At 30.7% G+C, this 24,006-nt stretch overlaps 1 protein-coding gene across 2 annotated transcripts; it reads left to right on the plus strand.

The window, feature by feature from the left end:
• The first annotated feature begins 2,366 nt into the window (after positions 1–2,366).
• On the plus strand, positions 2,367–22,712 carry LOC134687294 (C-Jun-amino-terminal kinase-interacting protein 1-like). Of its 2 annotated transcripts, none has more exons than XM_063547453.1 (11): positions 2,367–2,642; positions 5,211–5,508; positions 6,819–6,948; positions 11,211–11,558; positions 13,261–13,380; positions 13,763–13,843; positions 15,240–15,340; positions 19,207–19,311; positions 20,291–20,367; positions 21,719–21,817; positions 22,534–22,712. In XM_063547453.1, exons 1-11 carry the CDS (start codon positions 2,599–2,601, stop codon positions 22,604–22,606), a joined length of 1,476 nt encoding a protein of 491 aa, XP_063403523.1. In that variant the 5' UTR covers positions 2,367–2,598; the 3' UTR covers positions 22,607–22,712. The 2 variants fall into 2 exon arrangements, with proteins under 2 accessions (XP_063403523.1, XP_063403522.1); XM_063547452.1 differs by having other exon boundaries at positions 2,369–2,642; positions 13,213–13,380.
• The last annotated feature ends 1,294 nt before the right edge of the window (positions 22,713–24,006 follow it).

Genomic DNA, 24,006 nt, shown 5'->3' on the forward strand with positions numbered 1-24,006 from the left:
CTCATTAAAGGAGGTAGAATTTTTGGATAGATGTGTTAATAGTATGAAAGTAATAAGGGAAATCGTTTCCCAAGCAACTGTTCTGTTTCTTTGATGTTTGTCCATATTTTTCAAACTATTTACACCTCCATTGTAGAAAATCTACCCCCTATTCAACATGGCTGTAAGGGCCTATTTTCTTATCATGTTTTAGCAAAGACACTCAGACATATAATACATCACATTTAAGGGTTACTTTTTCTATCTAAAAAAGAGTTCTAGTTTCATATCTTACAATATTTGAAATTTGATCGAATAACTCAAAGTCAAAGAATTTCAGGAATAATTAGTTTTAGTCCAGGTTCCAGTACATGTATGTGTCTAAATAGGCTGTTTTATTCTTCATTGATACAGGATACCATAATCGTTGTATCTTGATGTTTTGGCCAAAAAAATATATTTATATTTGGTTTTGAAATTCCAGTTATTTAAAATTTATTCCAAATCATTGGCAATGTAAAATTCTTTAAATCCAGTAAAGAAAAAATATTTTAACTTGGAATGAAAATCTTTAAAATAGGCACCATGTGATATTTGTGACCTGTACACCATCTACATGGTTTCCACATTTTAACCTACTTTAGTGGGCTAAAATCAATAAGGTACTTCCTTTCAAGTCAAACCTGGTAAAAGTTTACTTTTCCTTTGACAAGTTTATTGCGTTTCTGAAAAGTGTTTGCAGAACATGAATAAAAAAAATTAATTAAAAATTGTGACAAAGTTACCAACTTTGTACATTCCAAGTGTAACGGTATATTAACATGTATTTTTTATTTAATTATCTGTATTCACCTAAAATATCCAGTAATATTTACTGCTGAAGCAAAATCAATCCAACGAACATCGGCACCATGATAAGAGAAGTAGTTTCGATTGAATTTTCCAAGGACCCTTTTCATCCTTATTGGGAAACGTAGTGTGATTAAACGTCAGTTAAATCTGAAATCGATTTTGTCAAGTCATTGGGCATTTATTTTCACACAAGATCGTATGTAACATTATGCACATAGGAAAAATAATAGACCCCCGGTGCAATCTCTTTGAAAATTGTATTTTCCTTTTTTAAACAAGTCGAAACAAGTCTACAGATTATGTTTGCTAACATCCCGTTGGAAACAAAAACAATGTTTAGAACTAGTATATCGTATGTCAGGCTGTAAGGGCGTGATCACATGTTAGTCACATGTTTCACGTATGACCGGAAATGATTAGAACTTAAGGATACAAACAATTTTGATAAATAACTGGACTTCTGTTTTGTGTGAAATGTAACGCATAACGATAACGTCATTTTCTTACTTAATTATTACGAAGATCAAAACAAGAATGTAAATCATCTCTGATTTACCTGTTTGAACATCTCGCGAGAGTTCATATTTGCATATTGTTTTTAAGAATTCTATTACAACAAAGCAGATTACATCATCTAAAATTTGCGTTACGAAATCGGACACAAAAGTCACGCCATTGTTCTTACATCTGCTACATAAATTCTTATAGTTCTCGGCATTTTCTTCTGATTATTCTTATTGGTCGATGTTCTTTGTTATTTGAAAACAAAAGTTACGATTTGCCAGTGACGATTATCTTTAAATCAGTCAGCGTTATGCTCTTTGGAAGCAAAAAGTAACGCGAGAAACGACGCAAACATACGGTTGTAGAATCTTTGAAATTTGTATATTTCAATTTTTTTCTAGGGAAGAGTAGCATACACTGGTATGTTGATAAAAATAATGGCATCTTTAGATGTAGTTACAACTTTTCTTACAGTAATTCACAATTTTATCACTTTTCTATAGTTATAGGAAACGAGCCCAATAGCAAATTATGGTCCATATATGTTCCTGAACAGACTATTGCTTAGGAATAGATTCATTGTTAACTTAAAAGCAGAGATTTAACCTTTTATTACAATTTATATATTAAAATCCTGAATTTAAAAAAAAGGACACATTATTTGTTTCAATTTCATGAAAAATTTTCGAAGTGTTTTTTTTTAATGGAAAAGGAGAGATAACTCACAATAATATATAATATTAATAATAATTTTATTCCAACAAAATTAGGATACAATGAAATTTTTTCTCTTTGAATATATAATGATAGTCATGATTGTTGTAAATCAAGAATCTTCTTAATAATGTTCAATTAAAAATGCTGTTAGCTTTCTCTGATTCAGATTTTCTTGTACAAATATTCCACTGAATCTGTCAATAAATTAACAGAGGATGGCCTGTTAAGGTTATTATAATCAAATAAATCATTAAATGAACAGTAAATAGTCTGATTTAATAAAACAATTGGAATTTTCCTTTTGACATCACAAGATATTGATTTTTCTCTGCTAATTATCATAATTATCCAAGTCAGCCAGTAGGAATATGGTAAAAGATTATTGATTCAGTCTCTGTAATATATTGTCTAATGTAGACGTCAGTGATGGCTTCAACCCACATACAAATTTAATTCATGCAAGGAAAAGATCATATGACACTTAATAATGGAATAAGGATAACACTTTTTTAACATCGAACATTTTAATGGTCTAATTTTGGAATTATGTTAAGATTACATAGACCTCTGAATTCAGACTTGACATTCAGGTATTTTGTTGTTGTTGTTTATGTTTTATTGTTGATTGTGTATTGTCTGCCATTAAGATATGGCATATTGTTCATATTTATACATGAAATAAACATTTCATAATATTTACATATATTTACATGTACATATGTTGAAATTTGGGTTACAACATTAAGTATATTTATATGTATAGCATTTTATAATTAATTCTTCCATGACTAGCAGTTAAATAATCATAATGTCTGGGAGGGTTTCTTTCACTCATGCTTAGTTAAATATGAAAAATAGGAAGGAAAAAAAGGGGGGATTTGTCAGTCGGTGCAATATACTCCAAGCTTAGCTGACATAAACAATTTTTGAAAATAAATTGATCATTTTGGAAAAGGAAATGATATGTCAGTTGCACTTTATAGCAGTCCCAAGGCGACCACTGAGTATTCGACATTGCGTGAAAATCCGACAATAATTGTATGTCTGTCAGTTACTTATTTTTTATAAATAATTTAAATCATACTATTATTTCAATATAAATGATGCGTCAATGCAACAGTTATTTTTTATTATTTTTTCCTGCTTACCCTGAGTATGGCAAAATACTTACAGAAGATAGTAAGAAGGAAATGGTTTGAAGCATGGAATTAATACTACTATGAATATAAGTCTAAAGTGTACAGTCTGTTCCTGCAATTTTCAAGTGAAGAACGTTGAAATCAAAACAAAATGACTGCCCTTTTGCATTCTTTTGTTGTTTTAATTCATGTATTCAATCTATATAACAGAGAGACACTGGTAGAATATTTGATTTTAAAGCTTTTGGAAAATTATAAAAAGCAAAGAATTTGTGGTCTTCTTGATTCTCTTCATTTACTCTAAGAGACTATCAGTTTGTAATAAGAAGAATCGTTTTGGATGTCAAGTTTGATATGATCAGTCATCTTTCTCCATGTGCATGGAAAAAACTTTCCCTCTGCAAATTTTTCTAAATGTTTATCAATAACAATTGTTTGAAGAATGGTTCTTTTTTATGCCCCACCTGTGATAGTAGAGGGGCATTATGTTTTCTGGTCTGTGTGTCTGATCGTTTGTTTGTTTGTCTGTTCTTCCTTCCATTCGTCCCACTTCAGGTTAAAATGTTTGGTCAAGGTAGTTTTTGATGAAATTGAAGTCAAATCAACTTTAAACTTATAAAAAAGAAGATGTGGTATGAGTGCCAATGAGACAACTATCCACAAAAGACCAAAAAGACACAAACATTAACAACTATAGGTCACCGTACGGCCTTCAACAATGAGCAAAGCCCATACCGCATAGTCAGCTATATAAGGCCCAGATAAGACAATGTAAAACAATTCAAACGAGAAAACTAACGGCCTTATTTATGTAAAATAATGAATGAACGACAAACAAATATGTAAAACATAAACAAACACAACCACTGAATTACAGGCTTCTGACTTGGGACAGACACATGGTCCGAGTACACAGTTATTTCATAGTGCATTTCTTTAAGACAATAAATGTAAATAAAAAAAATCCCGCCTGCGCTTTCTCAATAATATTTTTACAGTGTGTTGTACTACTTTTGGGACAAATTATATCAAAATTATAGAAAACTTCATCAGCTCTAACTCAAAATATGGACAATTTTGTGTTAAGGGGGTCTTGAAATCTTTTGACAGCTTCCGAAGTGCTAGTTTTTGACCTTTTTCAGCTGGACCTAATCACTACTTTACCTAAATATTTATGACCCAAATTTTTTTACAGTGTCATTTCATTCCCCCAACTTGCTATATGAGGCATAAAACATGGAGAAATAAATTTGGAAGGGGTATAAGAAAAATTGGCAAGTAACACACTGTCCACATTAAGGACTATATTCGTGGACAACGAAAATCAAAGGACGATAACTGTGTACTCGGACCACATACATAATGTGGCGGGGTTAAACATGTTAGCACACATGTTCCCCATGATATGATCTTTCTAATGTTAATGCTAAATTAAAGTTTTGACCCCAATTTCAGGGTCTACTAAACATAGAAAATGATAGTGCAAAGTTCAGGTTAAAGTTTTTGATAAAAGTAGATGAAGTTAAAAACTTTTGTACACATGTTCCCTATGATATGATCTTTCTAATTTAAATGTCAATTTAAAGTTTAGACCACAATTCACGGTCCATTGAACATGGAAAATTATAGTGTGAGTGGGGCATCAGTGTACTAAGGAAACATTCTTGTTTTTTCTAATTATATCTTTTGTCTTGATAATCCACATGCCTTTTAACTTTGACTATTGGCTACTTGGTTTTAACTTTAGAGATATTGGTTATAAATGGTCTTTAAATTGGAATCTTTAAAGTGTTTATTTTGTTGTTGGCCTTTCTTGTTGGTGACATCAGCCTCATAATTCTTATTTCTCAGACTTGTTCATGCCATCAGACCTGATAGATCATTCTTTATCAGAGTTGTTCATGATACTATCCCGGATAATTCTTTTTTTTCAGACTTGTTCATGCCATCAGACCTGACAGATCATTCTTTATCAGACTTGTTCATGACATTAACCCAGATAATTCTTACTTTTTTCAGACTGGTTCATGACATAAGCCCTGATAATGCATATGAAGATGATGGTGGAAGTGATTACTCAGCCAAAGAACAGTATATACTCTCATGTTTATCACAAACAAAACAAAAGACTGTGGACAGATGTAAACCTAAAAATCATATCGAAAGAACAGAGGATAAATTAGGGTACCAGCATAAAGAGGATATACTGGTTTCCCAACAGAAAGCTCTAGAGAAATTAAATAATGTAATAAATTCACAGTATCTAGAATGCCAAGAAAATAAATCTGATGCAAGGACAGGTTCTGTTACTTTTGAGGTATGTTAATTTTGTATTTCTTTAAAATCAGACTCAAAACTACATATTCAGGGATTCTGGATCAAAATATTAAATAAGGAATGACTGTAATATTTTTTCTGTCTATGAATAAATAACATAAAAAATGTGGTGCACACTGAATAACATGCATAGCAGGTTATTTAACAGTGTGCACCACATTTTTTTTATATCACTTTGAACAGAGTGACAAAATATTACAGTTACTTCTTATAATTTAATTCTAAATTCCATTTTAAACGGGCATAAATTATTAAAAAACGTTGATGACGTCATGTTCACATGACAAAATTGTTTCTATGATATGATAAACAAAATGACGTCAGAAGACGTGTTACATCCAAAATTAAATTATTATACAATAAATGAACATTCCGATTATTCCGAAACTTACACAGACGCATTATTCATAGCCTTGCAACAATTTCTAAATTTACAACTTACCTACTTTTTGCACTATAGCTGATGGCATGATAAATCTGAGAGTAGTCTCAGGATAAATGTACAATTATTTCTTGTTGTATAGTCAACCATATTATATAACAATTATAAACTTCTCTGCTGAATAATGAAAACAAATACCATGAAATAAAATTTATAATGGAAATGAGGAATATGTCAAAGAGACAACAACCCGACCAAAGCGCAGATAACAACTGAAGGCCACCAATGGGTATTCAATGCAGCAAAAAAAAGCTACTTATTTTCTTTTAATGAATGGATCAGTGATAGTTTCCATAATCTAATATACCCAGTTTTTTGCCTTAAAAGGTACATTATATAAATCACATGCATTTTATATTTTTCTGCTCTTTTAGAAATATATCATTGATTTGATCCCATTTGATAAATATGTCAATAAAAGAATCGCCCATTGTAATGTTACTTGAATATTAACTTATTGCTGTCAATATAATACAATATACCTTTGACCTGACCCATTAACTTGTTTGAATGTTAACAGTTGTTATTTTGGGATGTTTAATGCAGAAAATGTTTTCAGTCCTAGATTGTGTATCTGATTTCTGAATCAATTATTACTGTCATAATTTGAAAATTTAACAGATCCTGAGTGCTTTGTGAGTCATTATTCTGCTTATGATAAATAGAATGACTTTTTTACATTGCCACATCAGAGAGTGACCATGTAAAATTGATTAAGCATTTATCTGAAAAACACGGAAAATTAAATTAAGCTTTCAAAAAACAAAATTTTATGATTTTTTTTTTTTTTTTTTATTTAAATGAATTTCTACCAAATTTTGTGTCAAAGTTTTTATCTTTTATTTCAGGATCTAGACAAATCTCAAGACAAAACAATCCATAAGTCTTTACCAACCAATAGAAGATGCCAAAGTTCAAATGGTTTTAAAATTCCCAAGAGGCCAAGAAAACTCCCAGAGATTCCTAGACAAGCTAATGGTAAACAACCTTCTAGTGATAGTTATTTCATTTTATTGATATAAGCTGTATTGGTGTGATACAGATCTGATATTATTCCCTTTTTAGTTATTTTCCCGTATTTTTATAGTCTCATTAAGTCTATTATAGTTGTTTATGTTTCATTGAAGCAGTATGTATATATGATTATAGAAAGGATAAATGTCACTGAGATAATAACCAAACATTACATTTACATTCTAACCAAAAAAGCCCAAGAATTCCTTTTTATATGATATACTGTGGATTCATTTTTTTTTTTTTTAAATCTTGCATTTTTTCATAGATAATTGACCTTGAAGTTTTGGCAAAGTCTGTTCACATCCTTATAGAAATATTTGTGTTACATTTAAATTCATGGTTCACCTGTACCAACGAAAATCATGAAAATTGGTATTCAACAAATATTAATGAATCCACAGTAATGTACCCATGTAACATTGCAGATCACCCATATCACAAGATAAGAGCAGAGGCGGATTTAGAGGGTTTTTCAGGGGGTCAACCCCCCCCCCCCCCCCCCTTTTTGGGAAAAATTTGGTTGATTAAATTGGAAATCTCTGGAGCATGACTAGAATGGGCCCCCTCTTAGGCAGTTAGTGGGGCCCCCACTTTTGAAAAATTCTGGATCCGCCACTGAAGAGTAAAAATTTTGCTTTCACATTATGTTAATCTTCATAAGAATAACAATTGGGTTGATTTTCTACAATATTTAGAACTTCATGATACATGTATATAATTGAAAGAAGTGTTGAAGTCACATTCAGTTAACCTGATAATAAACTAGTAAGAATGTAATCATTTAGCCAACTGGTTTTTAGAACCCAGAATATAGGATACAACACCTTTCGTAAAGCAACCTGCATTTGCATTTTTTGTCTTTTTTGGTTATGTACGTTATAATTTATACTTTATGAATACTTATTTTCATTAGGCAACAGAGGTGCAAATTTCTAAATTCTACTTGGAAGTAATACTTTCATTTTAAATGTGAGCACAATATAGAAAATATGCTGACATGAATATAGTCACTAGGGTTTGTTTACCTTATTCTGATTCTTTGTTTACCAAATTCCATTTCTAAAATGTCAATATCCTAGTGAGTAGTGTCAATTAGGACAAGATCAATACCATCAGTGTTTCATTACACCTCTAGTGAATTATTAATATTGTTCACCGTTTCCATTTCTACCACACGTTACTGACATTAATTTCCGAATATATAGCCATTATAAGATTATAACAAGTAGAAAAATGAGTATTCATTAATCAGAGATAATTCATTTGATATTGTTTTTATGATTTTACCCCTATTTTTGACATTTTTACTCTTTGAGTATGTTTGTTTTGTTCATACATCGTTGACAATGTAATGGAATTTGATGCGACTGTCATACAAGTGAGAGGTTTAGCTAGCTATAAAACCAGGTTCAATCCACCATTTTCTACTTTAGAAAATGCCTGTACCAAGTCAGGAATATGACAGTTGTTATCCATTCGTTTGATGTGTTTGGACTTTTGATTTTGCCTTTTGATTTTGGATTTTCCTTTTGAATTTTCCTCGGAGTTCGGTATTTTTGTGTTTTTACTTTTTGATATCATTGATTCAGAATACTGTTATGTAATTAAGATGTTTTGTGCTAGTACATGCATAATGTGGATTATGCAATTGAAAACATTTGATTTGAGTCAACCTGATTTATTGATCACTCTTTATAAAGTTTAAGCATCTGTTTTGCAAGTAAGTCAAATCCTGGTAGATATTTTCCTGAAGGGTACATTTATAACTCACTGTGCTTCCAATTTAATAATGTTTTAATGAATATGGATTTTACAACCAGAAAATATGATTTTCTGTTTGGCTAGATTTTCTAGATTGAAGCACCAAGAAGATTTAAACAAATATTTAGCAGAAAGATTCCTTATACTTAGAAATGATTCAATGGTTTAAATGGCAGATTCAGCCATTTTTTAAGGGGGGAAGGGGACCACTGGCTTTCAGCCATATGTCCCCATTCAAATGCATTGATTCTTAAAAAAAGGGGGTTCCAAAATATTGGTGTAGACTGACAATTCATTTATTTATATAAATAAGGCTGTTAGTTATCTCGTTTGAATTGTTTTACATTGTCCTATCGGGGCCTTTTATAGCTGACTATGCAGTATGGGCTTTTCTCATGGTTGAAGGCCATACAGTGACCTATAGTTGTTAGTGTCTGTATCATTTTGGTATCTTGTGGACAGTTGTCTCATTGGCAATCATGCCACATCTTCTTTTTTATATAGTAAAGACTCAAATGATTTATATGGTATTACATTGGAATATAAAAGAAATATTATTAATACTATGGATTCATTATTATTCAGGGGAAAACAATTTTCCTGGCTTTTTTGGGTACAAGTGAATAACAAATTTATATATTCAACTTACTGCGATTTTTTAATGGGTTTTTATGCAGACTTTTTAAAAACCATGAATTCAAATATCCATGAAAATACAATCTCTAGCATGTCTAGTCGATTCCTGGAATTTGTTACTTACAAAGATAAATGAATTCATAGTAAAACAAATACTCTGAAAAAATACTTGACTAACTGAATTACATTTTATGATTTAATAGAAAAGTTCCTTCTGAGATACTTACTAATTTTTTTTATTGTTGTTCAGACAGACCTACAAATATCATATGGTATAAAGCTATCAATTTGTTTGAACTAGTGTTGAATATTACTCAATCGGAAGCTATGAAAAAAATTATTAGGATTCATACTTGGTATAAGAGAAAAAGTGGTTTGCATCTAGGCTCTTGGCAAGGCCAATTTCAACTATTGGTTATTTGATTTGTATGGTGAAGTCGGTATGTCCTGTAGAACAAGTCTTGTTTACAATGTATTTAAAAATAAGGAGATTTCCTTACAAATAAGACATAATAATCAAGTAATCAATACAAATAAGACATAGTAATCAAGTAATCAATACAATGTCATGTGAGAATCAAGTTTCTTTCATGTCAGCTGATGTGAATTATCTTTGATCATAATGGAATTCAATTACCTTTAACAGGATAATTGCAAATGTTTTGCTTTGAAGGTATTCCAATTGGAAAAATTCTTTATAAGTGCTTTTATCACAAATAAATCTTGATTTAAGTACGAAATTTATATTGGTTTGATTTATTTTGATACAAGATTTTTTTAACCTTTCTAAAAAGTTTCACAGTATTAAAAGTATAAAACAACATTGTTCATCTGTACTTGAATACCCATATTGTACTTTTACTCCTTATCTTAGGTATTTAATATCTTCTCCTCTTGGGGGCCTAAAGTTGTCAAGTAGTTCTACTACTGTTATAACTAGCTAGTCAATACTGGGGTTGTGGGCTTGAACCCTGCTCATGCAGGTGTACTCAAGGGCCTCAAGGTAGATTAGCAAAAGCTAATTGAGTCACCCTCTTTAAGGTGGTCCCAACACTTTAACTAATATTAATTTGGCTCGTTTAATTTTCATAAAACTTTGTAAAAGTATTTACTTTGACCTTTTAACAAAAATATAAAAATTTCAAAAATTTTGAACCAACCATTTTGTCAGAAAAATTACACTGTTTATATAGCAGTTTGACAAACACCAATTTTGATCATTGAGAAGCTTAATATTCTTTTTAGAACACAACGTAATTAAAACGTTTAGCTGACTTTACAGAGTTATCTCCCTGTAGTGTTAGGTACCACCTTAAATAAAGTCATTACTTACTTACTTGGCTCCAATCTTAATTGACTAGGATTGTCATTTTTCAAAGGTCAGTGGTTTTCTCAGAGCTTTCTGGCTTCCACCACCCATATTTATACATCTATTGGACAAGCATTCAGATATACATATATGGGACAAGCATTCAGATATACATCTATGGGACAAGCATTCAGATATACATCTATGGGACAAGCATTCAGATGTACATCTATGGGACAAGTTACTAGTTCTATATATGTTTGTAGCCGATAGAACCTTATACACATCATAAGGAAAACTATCAGATCAATATTTGTCAAATAATAATTCATTAGGAAATATCAAATATAACTAAAAGCTTTGCACAGTAATTGAAAGCAATAAAAATCAAAAACTGGTTACACAATAATGAATTTAGTTTTTTGGTTAGAACTAGACTTGATTTTAAAATCTTTATAAAAATCAACCATGATCTAAGATTCTAAGTATTTTCATTTGGATTGATTTTTTATTACAGCTGAATTACCAGTTGAAGAAGTCAAGTCAACAGTTACAAATGAGAAATGTCTAGCTGACGAACTGCAAGAAGCTCTACTAAAAACTGATTCTGTCGAAGAGGACGATGTGTTTTTACCAAGTGAACCTACCGTAACAAAACAATCATCTGCTAATGACAAAATATATCCAAAATTTAGTCGAAAATATTTAGAAGAGTTGAAATGTTCACACTTTACAAATAGCGTTTCAAAGAACACAAAACCATTTCTTAATTCTAATAATATATATTTGGAGGAGGATTCGTCTGTAGAGAAAAAACATTTATCTGTAGCCTCAGCGTCAGGGAGAGACGGGAGAGATTCAGATGGTATGTTCTTTCTTCATGTACTCGTGTATTCACAGTTTGTTATTGATTCTGACAAGTGCAGTTTTCATTAATAATTCTAATATGACAACCCATTATTGTCAACCAGTATAATCACAGTATATCTACTTTTAGCACAGGCACATAAATACTCAAAACTGGCTGTTCAGTGTTACACCCAACTTAATTATATTACCAGGTATTCTCAATTTTGGACATCAATCCCTCAGTTTACATGAGCCAAAATTCAGATTCAATATGATTTTCTTTATTCTAAAGCAAAATAAACAAATTAGTTTATTTTTCATGATAAAAGTTCATAAAATGAAAATTCCACGTAATGATGTTATTGTCTTTACATGGGTTGTGCATTTATATGCTGTTGCTCTAGATAAAATAATCAAATATAAATTTCCAACCCATGGTTGAATGAAAACAAATCTACAGCTGCCCTTGATTATATTTTAAGTGGACTTAAACAAGTGAGAGGTTTGGCTAGCTATAAAACAAGGATTAATTTTTGACATAAGAAAAATGTCTGTTCCAAGTCTGGAATATGACAGTTGTTATCAAATTTGATGTGTTTGAACTTTTGATTTTGCCATTTGATTATGGTCTTTCTGTTTTGAATTTTTCTCCGAGTTTGGTATTGTATTTTTGTTACTGTAAATTCAGAAATTAATGCAAGGTTTTTATTATTGCGAAAAATGCGACTGAGTTGTAAACGCAATAATTTAAACTCGCATTTTGAAATATTTTATATGAATTTAAGAGGATTGTTCTCAAAATCGTAAAAATTAAAATCGCATTTAAGTCTAAAATGACAAAATCGCAATAATTTCTGAATTTACAGTATTTTGATTTATCAAGCACTCATTAAGCAGGATAATTAACATATACATTATGCATTGAACATTCAAATCTATATAAAAAAAGAGAGATGTGGTATGATTTCCAATGAGACAACTATCCACAAGAGTTCAAATAAAGCAATGTAAGAAATTTTTAGTTGCTTTATGGCCTTCAATATCAAAAACTTCAATCGGTATAGTTGATTACACTATAAGAAAAATGTGAAACAATTTGCAACATAATTTATAACAAAACAAATTTAAGAAAATCAAATCTGACGGACATAAATCAACTATAACCACTGTAAAGGCTTTTAACTTACGGTAACCAAACATTAACATGTCCAGAAATTTATCAATTTAATATGTACTCAGATATTCAAGTTATAAAATGATGTGTATATGTATTACCAAAATTAACATAAATTTTGCATAGGGCAGGAATTTAGTGTCTGTTTTAAAATTAACAATGATTTCATTGTTAAAAAATAAGTAATAATTAAAATTTAAGTTATCTTCTACACCAAAATTGAATTTGGTTTCAACTACAATTGTTTCAATTCAGGCTAAATTTATGCAACCAAGTACAATGTTTTGTTGCACACACATCTGTTTTCTTAAAGGAATCACAGAATTCAACATATTATATAATATCTGATTCTCAATAGAATCAGTCTTTCATCCATATCAGAACTCAAACTAAATTTCTAAGATTTGATCATGGAAACAAGGGCGGTTGATACCAGGGCTGATTTGGATTAAATGTTAAATAGTTATCTATAATAAGCTCTTGATCTGAACTTCAGGTTCACGGAGAAGGTCATCGTCTAGTTACCCTGGTGTTAATTATTTAGATTTGGAAGTAACCCATCGAGGAATGCACAGATTTATACCAAGACATAAAGACGAAGTGGCAATAGAAATAGGAGATCCCCTACATGTAACAAAAACCAGTGACGACCTTTGGTGTGAAGGTTTGTATTTTAATTTTGTAATATATGGGCGGAAAACTATTTTAGTGTCATTTCATTCTTAAACAGTTAAAGAGGATTTGAAAGGTATCTGAGATTATTTTTTTTCGGTCAATTAATGAAATTTTGATATTCTAACTTACTGATAAAAAATAATCGTAGAAATAAAAATGCGGCAGGGTTAAACATTTAAATGACAATGATGAACATCTTGTTTGAAACTATAAAATGAAAAACCTTTTTTTTGTATGTAACCTCTAGTCCAAAACTTAATTGCTGCAAAAAATTAAATATTTATAAATATTAAAAGACACATTTTGAGTCATTTCTGATATATCAAAATATGTTAATAAATAATAAAAAAGAAATATTATTTAAATTAAAGGTGTCAATTTACGATCGGGACAACAAGGAATATTTCCATCAATGTATGCAACAGATTTACAGTTCTTGGAGGAAGAAACCGGTAATTTAAAACACTAAATCTACTTTATTTGCTACTGAACAGCTTAGTTTAAACATATGTATTTATAGTGGATTGGTCAACAAGTTATTGCAATTTATATTTATCCCTTTTCACTTTGTGGGTGCGAGTATTGCCTTGTAGCAGCATTAGCCTGCTCTTTTTCAAAATCTACATGGGTATCGAACCAGAAACCTTTGTTTTAGCAGTCCAAGGCCCTAACTACTACATTACGGCTCAACTGTTTGATAGTTCATTCAATAGACATAAAAGACAGTATCCATTGTTTTAGCTATTAGATACATTTTATGTATTACATCTAACCGCTTATATTTTCTAAAATTTTAAAGAGAGGCAAAAGATACTATTAAAAGGGATGTTCAAATTCACAAGCCCAAAATAAACAAGCAACACCCTGATAAAAAAATACCAGCAACAGAACAGGTAACACAACATAGAAAACTAAAAACTGAGCAACAGAACCCCACAAAAACCAGGGATAATTTCTTCAAGGTCATTAAATTTTCTGGGAGATTATAGATTGTACAGTGCAATTAAGTCACTGGCTGGTTATTTAAACTATTGTCTCTTCCTGCCCATTTTTGTGAGTTTGCGTAATTGCACAACGAAGTGCAGTAACATGAACTTTCTTACGATTCTATACTTAGTTATGTCTTCTAGCTATTCATAAACTGGATTTGTTATTAATCGTTGGATACCACTTTTTTGGGGGATTCAGTTAGTACAGGTGACAAATTTTCCATTGGCTTGTATGCAGACTTCAGCTAAACAATAAAAGTAAATATAAAAAAAGTGTGAGTTTTCCTCAATCCACGAAAATTGGCACCCATGAAAACAAATGAATCTACAGTACCTTAAGTTTGTCTGACTTCCAATTATCAGTATTTATTACATTGGTTGCAATGAATTACATTGATTTCCCAGTTAGATAAATCCGATAATTTCACATGTGAAATAAACGTGGTTATTTCACTCTCTGACGTCATACAACAATAGGCGTTGTCAAGACGTCGATAACGTCGAAACAAAACATGCGTAGGAAAACCATATAGTTCCTTACATTTTCTACATTAATTCCATAAATAAAAGCAATTTGACAATGTAATAAAAAGTAAAACTAATCGCCGTATTTGAATATCAAAAATAAGACAACTTGTGACCGAACGCCGCTATGGATTAAACTCGTGCTGCGCACTCGTTTAATCCATGCGTCGTTCGGTCACGCGTTGTCTTATTTTTGATATTCAAATACGGCGATTAGTTATACTATAAGTATTTTGTTGGTTATGTCCTATTAATAATTATATGGAAGAGAGATACATAGTTACAAAACAAATAAATTTATATGCTTCCTTAATTGTTATCGTGATATTTACAGAAGATGAAGATGGAAGTTGGAGATTCCAGTTACGATTTCTAGGGTCAGTAGAAGTGAATGGTCACAAAGGAGATGAAGTTTTATGTCAGGCAATAAATAAGGTTTGTATTATTGAAATATTAACTGAAACACCACTCATTCCGTTCTGTATTTAAGTCCCTTACCATCACACACAAATTTCCTGTTGGTTGCATTTGGTCCTAGTGTCAAGCCAGTAACTTTCTGCACTTTTTATACGACCGCAAATTTTTTTTGTGTGTCATATAATGCTATCATGTCGTTGCGCCATCCTTCAAAGACACATTTGGTTTCCGGACAATAACTTTAGTTCAAGTGAATGGATCTCTATCAATTTGGGAGGTGTGGGGGAGGGATGGAAAAATGGGTGTGTCCCAAGGTTTTTTCAAAATCATATTTTAATAATCTCCCTGACAATGGTTTTTGTCGAGCCTGCAACTTTTGTCCCAAAAAGGTCGACATAGGGAAAGAGATCTGGCGGTGGTGGTGGCGGCTGGGTTTTAGCTCACTTCTTAAAAGCTTTATATTTTAGAAGGTGGAAGACATGGATGCTTCATACTTTGTATATGGATGCCTCATGTTACGAAGTTTCCGTCAGTCACATTTCCAATGTCCTTGACCTCATTTTCATGGTTCAGTGACTACTTGAAAAAAAAAGTTAAGATTTTTTGTAATGTTAAATTCTCTCTTATTATAAGTAATAGGATAACTATATTTGGTATGTGCGTACCTTGCAAGGTCCTCTTGCCCGTCAGACAGTTTTCACTTGACTTCGACCTCATTTCATGGATCAGTGAACAAGGTTAAGTTTTGGTGGTCAAGTCCATATCTGAGATACTATAAGCAATAGGTCTAATATATTCAGTGTATGGAAGCACTGTAAGATGTACATGTCCAACTGGCAGGTGTCATCTGACCTTGACCTCATTTTCATGGTTCAGTGGTTATAGTTAGGTTTTTGTGTTTTGGTCGGTTTTTCTTATACTGTATGCAATAGGTTTTTGTGTTTTGGTCGGTTTTTCTTATACTGTATGCAATAGGTTTTCTATATTTTGTGTATGGAATGGTTGTAAGGTGTACAGGTCTACCTGGCAGGTGTCATATGACCTTGACCTCATTTTCATGGTTCAGTGGTCAAAGTTAAGTTTTTGAGTTTTGGCCTTTTTTTCTAATAGTATATGCAATAGGTCAACTATATTTGGTGTATGGAAATATTTCATGATCTATATGTCAGTCGCGCAGGTTTTAATTGACCTTGACCTCATTTTTTATGGTTCATTGCTCAGTCTTAAGCTTTTGTGTTTTGGTCTGTTTTTCTTAAACTATAAGTAATAAGTCAATTTTATTTGTTGTATTGAAAAATTGTTAGCTGTTCATGTCTGCCTGGCATGGTTCATCTGACCTTGACCTCATTGTCATTGTTCATTGATCAATGATATGTTACTTGGTTAATGTTGAGTTAATGTGACAGTTGTAATAAAGCTTTATAATTAGGTCTATCAACATAATACCAATGATAAGTTCAGAAGGCGAGACATTTCAGCGTGTGCACTCTTGTCTTAAACTATAAGTAATAAGTCAATTTTATTTGTTGTATGGAAGAATTGTTAGCTGTACATGCCTACCTGGCATGGTTCATCTGACCTTGACCTCATTTTCATGGTTCAAAGGTCAGTGTTTAGTTTTCTTGGTTTATGTTAAGTTTATGTGACAGTTGTAATAAAGCTTTATTGTCGAGCCTTCGACTTAAGTCGAAAAAGCGAGACTAAGCGATCCTACTTTCCGTCGGCGTCGTCGTTGACGGCGTCCACAAATATTCACTCTGTGGTTAAAGTTTTTGAAATTTTAACAACTTTCTTAAACTACACTGGATTTCTACCAAACTTGGACAGAAGCTTGTGTATGATCATAAGATATTATCCAGAAGAAAAGTTGTAAAAATAAAATTCCATTTTTTCCGTATTTTACTTATAAATGGACTTAGTTTTTTCTGCGGGGAAACATTACATTCACTCTGTGGTTAAAGTTTTTAGAATTTTAATAACTTTCTTAAACTATCCTTTGTTTGAACCAAACTTGGACAAAAGCTTGTTTATGATCATAAGATAGTATCCAGAAGTAAATTTTGTAAAAAAATAAATCCATTATTTCCGTATTTTACTTTTAAATGGACTTAGTTTTTCTACAGAGAAACATCACATTTACTCTGTGGTTAAAGTTTTAAAAAATTTAATAACTTTCAGTTTCTTAAACTAGCTGGGTTTGTACCAAACTTGGACAGAAGCTTATTTATGATCATAAGATAGTATCCAGAAGTAAATTTTGTTAAAAGATATTTCCATTTTTTCTGTATTTTACTTTTAAAGGGACTTACATTTTCTTCCAGTTAACATAACATACAGTCTGCAGTTTAAGTTTTCAAAACATTAATTAGATTCATTAACTATCCTACATTTTTACCAAACTTGGACAGATGCTTCTTACAATCAAAAAGAATATTTTTAATGATTTTTTTTCCTCCTTTATGTTGAGCCTGCGATTTACAGCAAAAGTAGGCGAGACACTGGGTTCCGCGGAACCCTTACAAATTTTTATTACGACTATCAACATAATATCAATGATTAGTAAAGAAGGCGAGACATTTCAGTGTGTGCACTCTTGTGTTATAAATCAAGGATGTTTAATCTTGGTGATTAGCTGTCTATTTTATTTTAGAACTTACTTTTAAATGCTTCATTTCATTTTCTATTTTTAATACTTTTATGATATATTTAAATGGGTTTTATGATTGCAAATTCCATTTATTTTTAGAACCCATTAATAAATGTTGATGAAGTAAATATTTAATTTTAGTCATGATTGTGTAATGATGTCATTTTCTCTATTTGAATACTTTTATGATACATATTTAAATGGGTTATAATATAATGGTTGCAAATTCCATCTATTTTTATCCAACTGCAAACAAATTTTAGTGTCGTATAATGCCATCATGTCGTTGTCGTCTGCGCTGTTGTCTGTGTCGTCATCATCCAAAGATGCATTTAGTTTCTGGACTAATTTTGGGATTATGGTCCCAATAGTTTAGGAATTTGGGGCCTAAAGGGGGCCCAAAATAAGCATTTTTGTAGTTCTCAAACAGTAACTTGTGTTAAGTGTATGAATCTCTCTGAAATTGTACCACAAGTTTCCATACTATTGGTGGTACACAATGTAGTAGTTTTCAATTCTAAATTTTTGAAAAGATTGAAGAAGAAATCTTTAATTCCACAATATTGCGCAATAGATTTGTAAGATCTTGACATTTGTTTTGTCAATGTAGTACCGGTAGTTTTCAATTTTTTTCCCAAATTTCTAAAATTCTAAATTTTTGAAAAGTTTGAAGAAGAAATCTTTAATTCCACAATATTGCGCAATAGATTTGTAAGATCTTGACATTTGTTTTGTGCCAGAAACCCATATTATGTCAAAATTTGATCACAATCCGAATTCACAGCTGTTTCAATCTTTAATGTTGTGTCCATACTTGCCCCACTGTTCAGGGTTTGACCTCTGTGGTCATATAAAGCTGAGCCATGTGGAGCACCTGGTTAGAACTTAAGTTATTTTTTAATTTGTCATAAGAAGTGACAGATCAGTTATGAGCTTGAGTTCCATGTAAAATACTGTATAGCACCTAAATTTTTCTAGCTACTATTCTCATGACTTTCACGATTGGGTGAAAAGTTTGATATGAATTGTTGTCAGTATGCCACAAGCTTTGATCTTCTTATATCAGATGGTCCTGAACATGTATGGAACAATAAATTTCTCATTTAAGAATACATCAACAAATTAAACAAAACTTTATGCACCAAAGTCACCTTTGCAAAAAAAATTTACAGAAAAATATTGGTTACACATTGTTATCCTAAATATTTGTTTGACAGATTTGTCCTTATTTTAACAGGTTGCATTATCCAGAAGGTCACAGAAAAGTTCAGTGCCTCCACCATTATGTACAGTAGAAATAAGTCAGTATGGAATAAGAATGTTAGACAAAAGTAAAACTGGGGTGAGTAACTGTTTTCATAAAAAAACAAACTATGCCAGTATTTATTTTTTTAACTGTCTAGCAAATGCTTTGGACTCTCTGTTTCAAAGTCTTCGAACCTACTATTTGTTTTGATTTAATCATATCCACATTGTAGTAATGATAGTCACTCTGATGAAACTATACAAAAAAAATATCTTTTATCTTATATTTTTTACAGTGTCAACAGCATTAAATTTTAATATATATATATATATATAAGTTTTTTATTATTATTTTTTTATTTAATTATAACTATATTTTCAGCTGGAAGACATATATATTTAGATTCTTACATTGGTACCAGTGGATTATCAGATTTATCCAATCGAGATAGTTAAATTATCAATTTTAAAGTCCGAGCCGCCTCGGCAAGGACTTTAAAATTGATAATTTAACTATTGAGATTGGATAAATCAGATAATCCACGAGTAACTATGTAAGAATCTGTTTCTCTAATGATTAAAAACATTTTCTTGTTTTGTTAATCGAAAACCCCCTTCGGGTGCCTTTCACATTGCACGAAGTTGTCAATTTCATTAACACCTGTTATCGCATATTTTGAATCATCCAGTTAGCTAAAAAGGTCATGACCCTTAAAATCATCCAATGATCTGTTGAGATCACAGTTAACCACACGTTGATTAATTTTTTTTATACAATGGGTTTGGAAAGGGATAAATTTCCATAGAATTTGAGAAATATATATATGTTACTGTTAATTCAGAAATGATTGCGTGCATTTATTATTGTGATTTTGTCATTTTAGACTTGAACACAATTTTTTAATATGATTTGGAGAAAAATCATGTTTAATTGATATAAAAAAAAAAAATGCAAGTTTAAATTATTGCGTTTACAATATTTTTAGCAATAATAAAAACCTTGCAATAATTTCTGAATTTACAGTATATATAAGTTTTATTATTATTTTCATATTAAATTATTACAATATTTTCAGCACGAAGACACAGATTTTACCCATTTCTTTGCATTAAAGAATATAACCTACTGTGGATGTCATCCTAGGAAAGACAAGTAAGTTGAAATCATGTGGATTCATTTATTTTGGGTGATATGTATTTTCTTGTATTTCTGAAAGCTTGCATTTTCATGGATATTTGATTTTGTGGTTTTGCCAATCTCAGTATACTATACGCAGCCTATTGAAAATATGATATTTGTTGAACATTTGAATTGAATTTTCGTGGTTCATCTGTACCCACAAAACCAACCCATTAAAATTGGTATCAAATGAATAATAATGAATCCACAATATATAAAGGTGTACTCCATTATTTATTATCTCCCCTGTTTTGTCCAAACTGAGGGTTTTCATGAAGTACCACAATTCCTAAGTACATGGGATTTAAAAATGATTAAAAAGATTTCAAACATTACTTCATACACTTTGTCCCAGATACAATGACAACAGTTTGCAAACAATACATGTTCATTTGATCTTTATAATGGGAGATAATTCAATAATTCACCTGTAGCAAGCATTTTTTTCGATATTTGAATTCTTTAATTAGTTATTCTTTTTATTACATTGGCAAATAACTTTTTTTAAAGAAATTAATGTAAAACATGTGGTCCAAGTACACAGTTATCGTCCTTTGATTTTCGTTGTCCACGAATATAGTCCTTAATGTGGACAGTGTGTTACTTGGCAATTTTGTTATACCCCTTCCAAATTTAATTCTCCATGTTTTATGCCTCAAATAGCAAGTTGGGGGGTAAAATGACACTGTAAAAAAGTTTGGTTCATAAATATTTAGGTAAAGTAGTGATTAGGTCCAGCTGAAAAAGGTAAAAAAATTAGCACTTCGGAAGCTGTCAAAAGATTTCAAGACCCCCTTAACACAAAATTGTCCATATTTTGAGTTAGAGGTGATGAAGTTTTCTATAATTTTGATATAATTTGTCCCAAAAGTAGTACAACACACTGTAAAAATATTATTGAGAAAGCGCAGGTGGGATTTTTTTTATTTACATTTATTGTCTAAAAGAAATGCACTACGAAATAACTGTGTACTCGGACCATGTAAGGAACTATCTCTTTTTTCTATGTATTCACAATTTGTTTTGCTCGGTTATTGACATCCTTGCAACGCCTATTGTTGTATGACCTCAGAGAGTGAAAGAACCACGTTTATTTCACATGTGAAATTATCGGTATTTATTTAACTGGGAAATCAAGGTAATTCATTGCAACCAATGTAACCAAAAAATCTATTATAAATTTCAAAAATCTTTTTGTATATTTTGTTGAAGATACAACTACATAGATTTTGTAAACAGTACAAGTCCATTTCTAAACACAAATATTTCTATACAAACTTGTAAAAAAAAGAATTATTTTATGATAAAATGTCTTTTTTTCCAGGTATTTTGCTTTTATAACAAAACATCCAAAGCTGTATAGATTTGCATGCCATGTATTTCTTGGTGAAAAATCAACTCGTCAAGTCAATGATGCATTAGGGTATGTTTATTTTATAACATTAATTCTTTTTATTGAAAAACATAAACTGAACTTTATGTGATGGAGATATCTCCAGTGTTAATGGAGGACAAATTCTGTATTAAATGAAGATGGAAAATTCATCTGTATTTGACATGATAAGAAATAATTGTACATATAAGGTTTATTTCATGTCATATAGTTAACAATTGCATATTCAGGAAAGGGGGTAGAGAATGTATTGGCCCACCCAACCTTATCCTTTTAATTGGCATAATATCCTAAAAACAAAATTTGCCTTGATTTGCTATTTTTACCTTTCCTCAAACCTGATTACATCATTGTTTTAAAACACAAGTTTGATTGTGTATGTTATGAATATATACAATTATTCAACTTACATTGAGTTCTGTCTTACTTTGTCAATGATTCCCCATTTTGAGACACTGGTTATTAAATTTTTGTGTCTGTAATACTGTAAATTCAGAAATTTTTGCGTGCATTTATTATTGCGATTTTATCATTTTAAACTGAAACGCAATTTCATTTTTTGTGTTATTGAAAATAATCCTGTTTTATTCATAGAAAAAATATCAAACTGAGTTTAAATTATTGTGATTATAACCCACTCGCATTTTTCTCAACAATGAAAACATCGCAATAATTTCTGAATTTACAGTAAGTTAATATGACATCAATTCTATTTGTTCTAATTGCAAACTCTTCTTTTTTTGTAGACAAGCTTTCAAGAGATTTTACCAGGAATATATGGCATTTACACATCCAACAGAAGATATATATATGGAATGATAGAAAATATCTTAGTTTGTAAATATTCAATCAAGACAATTAATGAATATTCATACAACTCATGAATACCAAACTTAATGAATATTCATACAACTAATGATTACCATACTTAATGAATATTCATAGAACTAATGGAAACACAACAAACCAATAAAAAAATGTGTAGATTCATTATCTTTTGTGGGATCAAATTTTTGCGGATATAGGTAAAACGGAAAATTTGAATGTTCAATGAAGTTCACATTTTGTGTAGGCTTGTACACAGACTTTGACAAAACCATGAAATTAAATATCCATAAAATACTACTTTTCATTAATCCAAGAAAATTTGTACCAATGAAAGTAAAAAGAGTCTTCAGTAATTTACTTGTGAAACTGCTTAACAAACTATATAAATAAAGAAATCAATTTTATTTTCACCATGTTTGTGAAAATGTGAGAGGGACTGGGTTTTTAGCTGCCATCTTAAAATCCAGAATTTCTTTCTCATTTTCATCACCATTTTCATTTAAACATAAATTCTACCTAAGGAAGGCAGCCATTATCAACATGTCCCGCAGATAAAAGTTGTAATCAACTTCATAAAGACCTTTGATAGAAAGTTGAATTTCAAAGTAAATGTACATAAAGAAATTTCCTAATGCCTTCTTTAAAGTAAGTTTATGTTTACATGAAGAAATACAGTCAACTCTCTTTATCTCAATAATTTGCATTATATTTACTTTTGATATCTCAAAAATCCCAATATCTCAAATTATCTGTAATTTGGACATAACCTTTTGATTTTACATCCTGACATTTTTTTTAAATATGAACAGAACCTGATACTTGAAAGTTTAAGGCAATTTTTGGGGTTAGCTTGATATTCTTGCTGATAAAGTTGGTATCAAAAATAAAAATACCATCATATTATATATATTTTGTAAAGTAGAGATAACGAGAGTTGACTATGCTTAACTTGTTACAGATGTCATTTATGTTACAAGAATGTTAGTGATTTCTTTATAAAATTAGTTATTTTAAAACCATCTTAAATTTTTATATTACTGTTTTCTTATTATATTTTATCTGTGATAAATTGGCTATTTATAGTAGCCACAACCATGTTTGTTTTTTGTTACTTTTTTTTTAATTCAAAGTTAAATTATCTGTTTGGGTTTTAATTTTATAATTTAAACCTTTCTTCAACTGTGATAAATTTACTGCTTGTTTGTTTTGCATGTTTAAAGAATGGATATACCTGTTGTCTTATTAATTTACTGTGGCTTGATTAGTTTTCGTTGATATCAATCTTTGTAGATTTCATGGGTATAGGTGAATTTATAAGTTCAACGAAGGCTTCTTTGCAGACTTTGGCAAAACCATTAAATAAAATATTACGAAATTACCTAAATCCAAGA

Source organism: Mytilus trossulus, chromosome 10 (assembly GCF_036588685.1).
Source record: "Mytilus trossulus isolate FHL-02 chromosome 10, PNRI_Mtr1.1.1.hap1, whole genome shotgun sequence".
Classification (NCBI taxonomy): Eukaryota; Metazoa; Mollusca; class Bivalvia; order Mytilida; family Mytilidae; genus Mytilus; species Mytilus trossulus.

Bases quoted from the DNA above. Each gene is read 5' to 3' on its own strand.
- LOC134687294 (XM_063547452.1), top strand. From the start codon at position 2,599: ATGTTAAGATTACATAGACCTCTGAATTCAGACTTGACATTCAG. The intron at 19,312-20,290 runs GTGAGTAACTGT...CAATATTTTCAG, and splicing joins TAGACAAAAGTAAAACTGGG to CACGAAGACACAGATTTTAC. The intron at 21,818-22,533 runs GTATGTTTATTT...CTTTTTTTGTAG, and splicing joins CAAGTCAATGATGCATTAGG to ACAAGCTTTCAAGAGATTTT.